Consider the following 8,962-nt stretch of genomic DNA (forward strand, 5'->3'; position numbering starts at 1 on the left):
TTGGCTGTTTTCCTATACATCCTAGAGACATGCAAGCATTAACCCTGTGAGATATATATATATATATATATTGTTTGTAACCATGTGCATTTGCATAGAATGGGTAAAATTTGTACTTTTTATTTCCTTTCGTTCGCTAATAGGTGTTCGAACTTGTTGGACCACCTTATGTATGACCCATGTTTTACTAACTAGTGTGACACTAGTAAACCTTTTTGCCTCGAGTTAGTCACTGCATGGTGAACTGAGTCTACAGTACAGGAGCGTTAGTAGCATGGGTTGTACAATGAGCAGTGGCCATAGGTCATGGAATATTACTTTAATATTTGGAAGTTTCTTATGTACCTGGTAGCCCTTAGTGCGGCAGTCAACTCTCCTTCACCCATTTGGTTCTATTGGACCCCCTATAGGCAGCCCATTGGTGTGCCCTGACACTAAATATTAACTGGGCCCCCATGGATGTAACCTGTGTCCCCTACCTGTCCTCCCTTCAAACTGGTGCACTCACTAACCAACAAAGGCAAGGCATTTATATCCTATAACTAATATTAACCCAATGCTATTAGAAGGACCAACAAGAGCCATACCATTTTAAAGCAGTGAGAGGGGTGGTATCAACCAAATGTGAGCAAATGAGGCCCATTTGTGCCACTTTGCAGAAAGGTATGAAAATTAAACTAAATTGAAATTTCAAATCATGAAATTCAAATAAATTCCTTCAATATCTTGAATAAAAAGTTGACTTTATTTTTCTTCCCTTGAGGGCTCCAGAGTTCCAGTTTAAGACATCAAAGAGCAAAATGTGAGGGAGGGTAAAAGGAGGGAAAGGGGACTGCAAGAAAGGGGTCAAGAACAACAGATGGGGGTCCCCCTTTCAGACCACCCCTAGAAGAAATAAATTACAGTTGTGTCTCTGATGGGATGAGTTTATAAAATAAGACGCAATATACAGCAAGGTTGGTGCTGGGCGTGAGGGTGCACCTTCCATCAGGAGGGCAAGATTGGACCTGTTTATTCCTGGTCTTTGTCCTCTCCGTGGGTGATGACATAACAGATGTTCTTGTAGTCTACATTGCCAGCAACATCAGGGGGGAAAGCTGTCCACATGTTCTTGATCTGTAAGTCAAAGAGAAAAATATTAGTTAGGGAAGGACTGATATAGATAGAAAAATGCCCACCAAACCCTGCCAGGGTATTCAGTATTGACCCGCACCTCCTCTGGGGTGAATCTGTCACACTGTGTGGTCAGGAGTTCCTCAAGGCTGGAAGGAAAAAGAAAATAAGAAAGATGAGGCAGAATAAAAGGAGGTCTGAACATAAGTAAAGAAAGAGAGGAAGAGTGAGAAAAGGATTTTACAAGGAATAGTGGATAAGGATATTAGAGAAGTTACAAGGAGTTGTGTGAAACAAATGGCAGCAGAACAGGGCCACCATCAGAAACATTTCCCACTAGGGGACCCATAGAAATGTCACACATGGGGCTTCTTCTCTCTTGCCTACCAAATATTAGTTTACAGAGCTCCCTATAGTTGTTGTACCACCTATACCCCTTTCATTGGGTGCCCTGCTTATAATCCTTAGCAGTCAATCAGCTGGTAAGTTGTATGAAAGCCATGAGGAAATGAGTGGTATGAAAAGGAGGTGGAAATAAGATTGGTGTTGGTGGGATATAGGGAGGCTACAGAAAGAGGTAATTGCATTAGGGGTGAGGACAAGCAGTGATTATATAAAGAGGGTAATATTGAGGACTGATAATGGGGTGTTGGATTATATAAGAGGTGGTGATATTTGTAGAGTAATATGAAAGATATAATTATGAGGAGCAAGGTTAATCAAATGGTTTAGTAGGACAAGGCATGTTTGATGAAATGATAAAAAGAGATTAGTGGAATAGGGTGTTAGCACGTATCTTATGTGTGGGTACTTACAATTGCTTCTTGATGGAACCTTTGGCCTCAGGATCAAGCACCTTGAATGCCCCAGTGATAACGTCTTCAGCATCAGCACCTAAAAGGAAGAATGAGGCAGACACTTAGCTTTGAGGCTTGAAGGTTGGGAAAAGTAGGGTGGGTTTGGGAAGACTGTGCCACTGCTATTTAGAGGTGGTGCTGCTAAGCTGAAATAAGATCCTTACCTTTGAGCTTCTCTCCGAACATGGTCAGGAAGACTGTGAAGTTGATGGGTCCAGATGCTTCTTTGACCATCTCGTCCAACTCTTCATTCTTCACGTTCAGGCGGCCTGGAGAGATCAGAAGCTACATCAGGAAGGATGGGGGACACACCTGCCTCTCTAGAGACACAAGACTCTACAGGGAATTATGGAGTAACCTGTACAAGATGGACTATATCTTTGAGTTTGGGTTTTGAATGTAATCTTTGTCTGTAAGAAGGCGCACAAACCCATTATTGTTTGAGGATTGACTGACTGTTGGTATTGTGTATCTTATGCAGAATAAATGTTCCATCGCTGGCAAATACTCACCCATAGCTGCGAATGTGTCCCTCAGGTCTTCCTTGTCAATGATGCCATCTCTGTTCTGATCAATCACTGTGAAAGCCTGTGGGTCGGACAGAGAGAAGGACATGGGACATGAGACACTGAGAATAAAACATGGTGCAAAGCAAATGCTAGAATAATCATTTGTTCCTTGCAAAATCTCCCGGTATTTGCTCCCATCCCTTTGTTCCTATCACTCATGATTTGTCTCTGTAGGCAGCGGGGGTCCCTGACTGTGCCTGACACGTTGCCCATCTGCCCAGAGTGGCTCTATATTTGGCTCAGGTCACACCCCCGCACTCAGCCCACACCTGTTCCCTTCTCTCTCGTTTTCTGCTGAATGGGAAGGATCCACTGGAGAGAACCAGCAGTCTCATGGAATTATATGATGCTTCTTAGTATACAGGACTGCAGCAAGGGAATAAGCCCAGGCATGGCTCTTTTACAAGGTAATCCTACTCATGTGTTGGCTCCTATCCTTCTATTTAAAGGTAACCCTACTGCTTTAGTACAGTGCATTATAGGTAACCCTGCTATTGCATTACTGTGTATCATATGTAACTCTACATCTATAGTAATGTGTATCATAGGTAACCCCACTCCTAGAGAACTGTATATCATAGGTAATGCTACTCATAGGTAAGCAAACTCCTATAGTACTGTGTATTATAGTACCCCCCACCCTTACAGTTCTGTATATGAGAAGTAACCACACTCCCATAGTGCACTCACCTCCTTAAACTCCTGGATCTGGGTTTGGTCAAACATGGACAGCACATTGGAAGATCCACCTTCTGCTGCCCTTCTCTTGGCCTTCTTTGCTGGTGCCTGTGGTCAGAAGAGAGCAAACATAAGTGGAGGAAAGAGTAGATTCAGGGGACATAGTCATTGTAATAACTTGGGAAAGGGTTGGGGGGGGCTACAAAATAGATTTAGAGGGTATATTTATAATATATATATATATATAGCACTTGTGATAGCTCAGTAACTAGGGCGAGAGTAGGGCAATGTAGGGTTCTAAATGCAGAATTTAGGCAGCTAGATAAAGAATTTTCTCAAATCCAGCCTGGTACAGACATCACCTGTGCCAATTCAGTGCACACACTCCCTGGGGGCATATTTATCCAAAGGTGAAAAAAACATTATGAAAACTATTAAGCTCATGCAATGGAATTGGGTTGCATTTTTGAGGAAATTTATAATACATTCTCACCTAATGTTAAATATGTCTTTCATAACAATCCCCCTCTAAAATCAATCTGGTATTCCCATTCTCTTACCCCCTTTTTCTCCTGCTGACTCTTATACATATACAGATGAGCCCACAGTTATTCCACTTTTCTTTGAGAAAGCCCAATAGGGTACATTTCTCGAAAGCATCCTACGGTCATAAAGTGGAATAAATGTGGGTCTCTTCCATCTTTGCCTCCCACTTCTCCGTTATCACAGTTACTTTTCTGCTAATGAGAAACATGCACAATGTGTAATTAGTGTGGACATAGCTCAGTGAGCTCACAGAATACTCTTTCTCTGAATAATGTGCTTAAAAGCTTCCATATTGCTTGCTTTAATTCACCAGACACCAGGTGACCGTCTACTGACCAAGCATCTCCCATAGTAATCAGTATGAAAGCTCAAACTCTTAAGAGTAATATCAACCATGGAGATTAGTAACTGGTTCTTGTATTTTAGTTTAAATAGGTTTCCAGTGGGTACAAAGAGTCCAAACCCAGAAGACTTACCACATTGGAAACAATGAAAACCATATTGAAACCATTGAAAAGTTGCTAAACACCATGGGTGACATCTTTATGTATGAGTTCTAATATGCAGAGAAGCAGAGCTGTGCGCCCACTGAGCTCTACCCACTTACCACCAAAGGAGTTACAAGTATAAGGTATAAGTAGGGAATATCTTCCTTTTCTCTCTCATCGTTCCACCTCTTGTTCACTCCTTGATTTTTACACTTCCCTCTTATAATCCGGTTGCAATGATAAGGTTCCCCATCCTCTCAGGATCCAGACACTGCCATCCTCACATGCTGGGGCCAATGCAGCAGTCTAAGAACTATGACTCCCTAGCACTCACCATGTCCTCGGTTGAGCTTGGTGCTTGTCCTGGTCAGAAGAAGAGAGTGACATAGGAAGGAGGTCCACAGGGTGGGATTTTATACCCCTCCGCCACAAGACGCAGCTTCTAACTTTAGCCTCATCCTCAACTTTGGCTGCAAGGAGAAGGGAGGAGAGGGGAGGAACCAGGGACAAAATTGTCCTGACCGAAATAGATGTGGATCCTCAAGGCGTCTTCTGACTCCTTTCTTGGACACACAAGGAGAGAAGGGAACAGCTGCTGGACTCGGATGTGAAGCGCTGATAGGCAAGTGGGGGGCCTGACCAGGAGGAGGGAGAGAAGGGTGGAGGGGAGATGGGAAGAAAGGAGAAATGAATTAGGCCAAGGAGTTTGATAAATGAGAGAGAAATAAGGGGGCTCTGTAGCTATCATAGCGATCAGAGAAGGTGTATTAAATAGATAAGATAACAACCAACAGGCAAGTTTATTGAGTTGTTTTAGGCGGCTAAAAGCCAGGGCCTTGGCTTATCTTGAATCCATAGGTGAAAAATAATGAAGATTTAGAGCAGTACAGTCTCCCCAAAAAGAGATCAAACACAATATATTCATATATCTATATTTTCTCCAGTAGAAAACCTTCTATTTGCAAAGCCACAGATGTGGGTTGATAACTACAGAGGGAGCAGATCCTGTGGCTGCAGGGGGGCCCAGTAGGTATAGAGGCCTTAATTCATATACAATATCAATAAATATTGGTAAAACAGGTCAACCTCTAGACATTTTGGAGGCCTGAAAAATAATTTGCTGTGGAGCCCAGTAATATCTAGTTACGCCACTGATTGATAGACTGTGGGAAAGGTTAAGGCTAGCGTCACACATTACACAGTAGATCTGAGTCTGGAGATAAACTCAGGCCAAGAATCCGCTCCTATAACGAGAATTAGTCCCATTCTTTCCTGAACGTGGATCCATTGTGTCAGCTCAGGTGCAGGCATAAGCAATGGATTTCAGCACCGAAATACAAACTGTATTGACATTCACTGTGTTTGTCTGCACAAAGGCCAACTCAATGGATCCGGGTGCAGCCAAAGAAGTAGCTAATTCTCGCCAAAGGAGCAGATTCCCATCCTGCAATTATCCACAGGCCGAAATATATTATGTGTGGCATTCGCTTAAGGCTAAGGGCTCACTATGCAGAAAATCCACTTTTCTCCGTCTGCTTTTGCACACAGGTTAAGAAAAATGAATCTTCTACTTGAAGCTACACTGATAAGCGCAGTATTGGCCCTAATACAGCCACACTGAGTCTATTTCAGCCCAAAAAATGCAATGTGTTTTCAGCCAAAACCCTCTGCATACAGGCCGATGCCGTGCCTAGCAGTGTAGCTCCATGGAGTAGAGGAGTTGCTTTTCTAAGCCAGTGTATAAAATGCCTACTAGTTCAGCAAAGATGTTTTTATTGTGCAGCAAAGCAAATTCTATAGTAGGGATTGTGTGTGAGATAGCAGGTAGAGTAGGGAGAGGTGGTGCCTATAGTAACAGTGGGATAATAGTCTCTGGGAAGGGAGTGTGACTGTGGGATAGCAGGTATAGTAGGGAGAGATGGTGTCTATAGTAACAGTGGATAATAGTCTCTGGGAAGGGAGTGTGACTGTGGGATAGCAGGTATAGTAGGGAGAGATGGTGTCTATAGTAACAGTGGATAATAGTCCTCTGGGAAGGGAGTGTGACTGTGGGATAGCAGGTATAGTAGGGAGAGATGGTGCCTATAGTAACAGTGGATAATAGTCTCTGGGAAGGGAGTGTGACTGTGGGATAGCAGGTATAGTAGGGAGAGATGGTGCCTATAGTAACAATGGGATAATAGTCTCTGGGAAGGGAGTGTGACTGTGGGATAGCAGGTATAGTAGGGAGAGATGGTGCCTATAGTAACAGTGGGATAATAGTCTCTGGGAAGGGAGTGTGACTGTGGGATAGCAGATATAGTAGGGAGAGATGGTGCCTATAGTAACAGTGGATAATAGTCTCTGGGAAGGGAGTGTGACTGTGGGATAGCAGATATAGTAGGGAGAGATGGTGCCTATAGTAACAGTGGATAATAGTCTCTGGGAAGGGAGTGTGACTGTGGGATAGCAGATATAGTAGGGAGAGATGGTGCCTATAGTAACAGTGGATAATAGTCTCTGGGAAGGGAGTGTGACTGTGGGATAGCAGATATAGTAGGGAGAGATGGTGCTATAGTAACAGTGGATAATAGTCTCTGGGAAGGGAGTGTGACTGTGGGATAGCAGGTAGAGTAGGGAGAGGTGGTGCCTATAGTAACAGTGGGATGATAGTCTCTGGGAAGGGAGTGTGACTGTGGGTTAGCAGGTATAGTAGGGAGAGATGGTGCCTATAGTAACAGTGGATAATAGTCTCTGGGAAGGGAGTGTGACTGTGGGATAGCAGATATAGTAGGGAGAGATGGTGCCTATAGTAACAGTGGATAATAGTCTCTGGGAAGGGAGTGTGACTGTGGGATAGCAGGTAGAGTAGGGAGAGGTGGTGCCTATAGTAACAGTGGGATGATAGTCTCTGGGAAGGGAGTGTGACTGTGGGATAGCAGGTATAGTAGGGAGAGATGGTGCCTATAGTAACAGTGGATAATTGTCTCTGGGAAGGGAGTGTGACTGTGGGATAGCAGGTATAGTAGGGAGAGATGGTGCCTATAGTAACAGTGGGATGATAGTCTCTGGGAAGGGAGTGTGACTGTGGGATAGCAGGTATAGTAGGGAGAGATGGTGCCTATAGTAACAGTGGATAATAGTCTCTGGGAAGGGAGTGTGACTGTGGGATAGCAGGTAGAGTAGGGAGAGGTGGTGCCTATAGTAACAGTGGGATAATAGTCTCTGGGAAGGGAGTGTGACTGTGGGATAGCAGGTATAGTAGGGAGAGATGGTGCCTATAGTAACAGTGGGATGATAGTCTCTGGGAAGGGAGTGTGACTGTGGGATAGCAGGTATAGTAGGGAGAGATGGTGCCTATAGTAACAGTGGGATAATAGTCTCTGGGAAGGGAGTGTGACTGTGGGATAACAGGTATAGTGGGGAGAGACGGTGCCTATAGTAACAGTGGGATAATAGTCTCTGGGAAGGGAGTGTGACTGTAGGATAGCAGGTAGAGTAGGGAGAGGTGGTGCCTATAGTAACAATGGGGATAATAGTCTCTGGGAAGGGACTGTGACTGTGGGATAGCAGGTATAGTAGGGATAGATGGTGCCTATAGTAACAGTGGGATAATAGTCTCTGGGAAGGGAGTGTGACTGTGGGATAGCAGGTATAGTAGGGAGAGATGGTGTCTTTAGTAACAGTGGGATAATAGTCTCTGGGAAGGGAGTGTGACTGTGGGATAGCAGGTATAGTAGGGAGAGATGGTGTCTATAGTAACAGTGGATAATAGTCTCTGGGAAGGGAGTGTGACTGTGGGATAGCAGGTATAGTAGGGAGAGATGGTGCCTATAGTAACAGTGGATAATAGTCTCTGGGAAGGGAGTGTGACTGTGGGATAGCAGGTATAGTAGGGAGAGATGGTTCCTATAGTAACAGTGGATAATAGTCTCTGGGAAGGGAGTGTGGCTGTGGGATAGCAGGTATAGTAAGGAGAGATGGGGCCTATAGTAACAGTGGATAATAGTCTCTGGGAAGGGAGTGTGACTGTGGGATAGCAGGTATAGTAGGGAGAGATGGTGCCTATAGTAACAGTGGATAATAGTCTCTGGGAAGGGAGTGTGACTGTGGGATAGCAGATATAGTAGGGAGAGATGGTGCCTATAGTAACAGTGGATAATAGTCTCTGGGAAGGGAGTGTGACTGTGGGATAGCAGGTAGAGTAGGGAGAGGTGGTGCCTATAGTAACAGTGGGATGATAGTCTCTGGGAAGGGAGTGTGACTGTGGGATAGCAGGTATAGTAGGGAGAGATGGTGCCTATAGTAACAGTGGATAATAGTCTCTGGGAAGGGAGTGTGACTGTGGGATAGCAGATATAGTAGGGAGAGATGGTGCCTATAGTAACAGTGGATAATAGTCTATGGGAAGGGAGTGTGACTGTGGGATAGCAGATATAGTAGGGAGAGATGGTGCCAGGGCTGGTCCTATCACATGTGGGGCCCAATTGGGACCATGTTGGCGGGGCCCCTAGACAAAGTGTTGCTGGCTACTGACACACCAAGTATTTAGGAAAATAAGGGCATACAGGCACAAAATAGAAAGGAAAGGGGCAGACAAGGTAACATAATAGGGGCACACAGGGTAAGAGAGAGAGGGAGGAAATAGGAGAGTGGACTGGGCCAATTAGTTTGGGGCTGGGCCGATTCAGCTTGGGAGCAGGCTTGGTTGGATTGGGGGCAGGCAGGGCCT

The 8,962-nt window shown here is 44.6% G+C and overlaps 1 protein-coding gene across 1 annotated transcript; it reads right to left on the minus strand.

Moving 5' to 3' along the window:
• Window positions 1-726: 726 nt before the first annotated feature.
• Window positions 727-4,730, minus strand: LOC108701718 (myosin regulatory light chain 2, skeletal muscle isoform type 2). The gene is made up of 7 exons (XM_018236715.2): window positions 4,586-4,730; window positions 3,230-3,325; window positions 2,483-2,558; window positions 2,135-2,239; window positions 1,929-2,007; window positions 1,214-1,262; window positions 727-1,116 (listed from the first exon to the last, which is right to left on the minus strand). Exons 1-7 carry the CDS (start codon window positions 4,586-4,588, stop codon window positions 1,012-1,014), a joined length of 513 nt encoding a protein of 170 aa, XP_018092204.1. The 5' UTR covers window positions 4,589-4,730; the 3' UTR covers window positions 727-1,011.
• Window positions 4,731-8,962: the final 4,232 nt, after the last annotated feature.

The sequence above is a fragment of the Xenopus laevis genome, chromosome 9_10L, assembly GCF_017654675.1.
Source record: "Xenopus laevis strain J_2021 chromosome 9_10L, Xenopus_laevis_v10.1, whole genome shotgun sequence".
NCBI classification, from domain to species: domain Eukaryota; kingdom Metazoa; phylum Chordata; class Amphibia; order Anura; family Pipidae; genus Xenopus; species Xenopus laevis.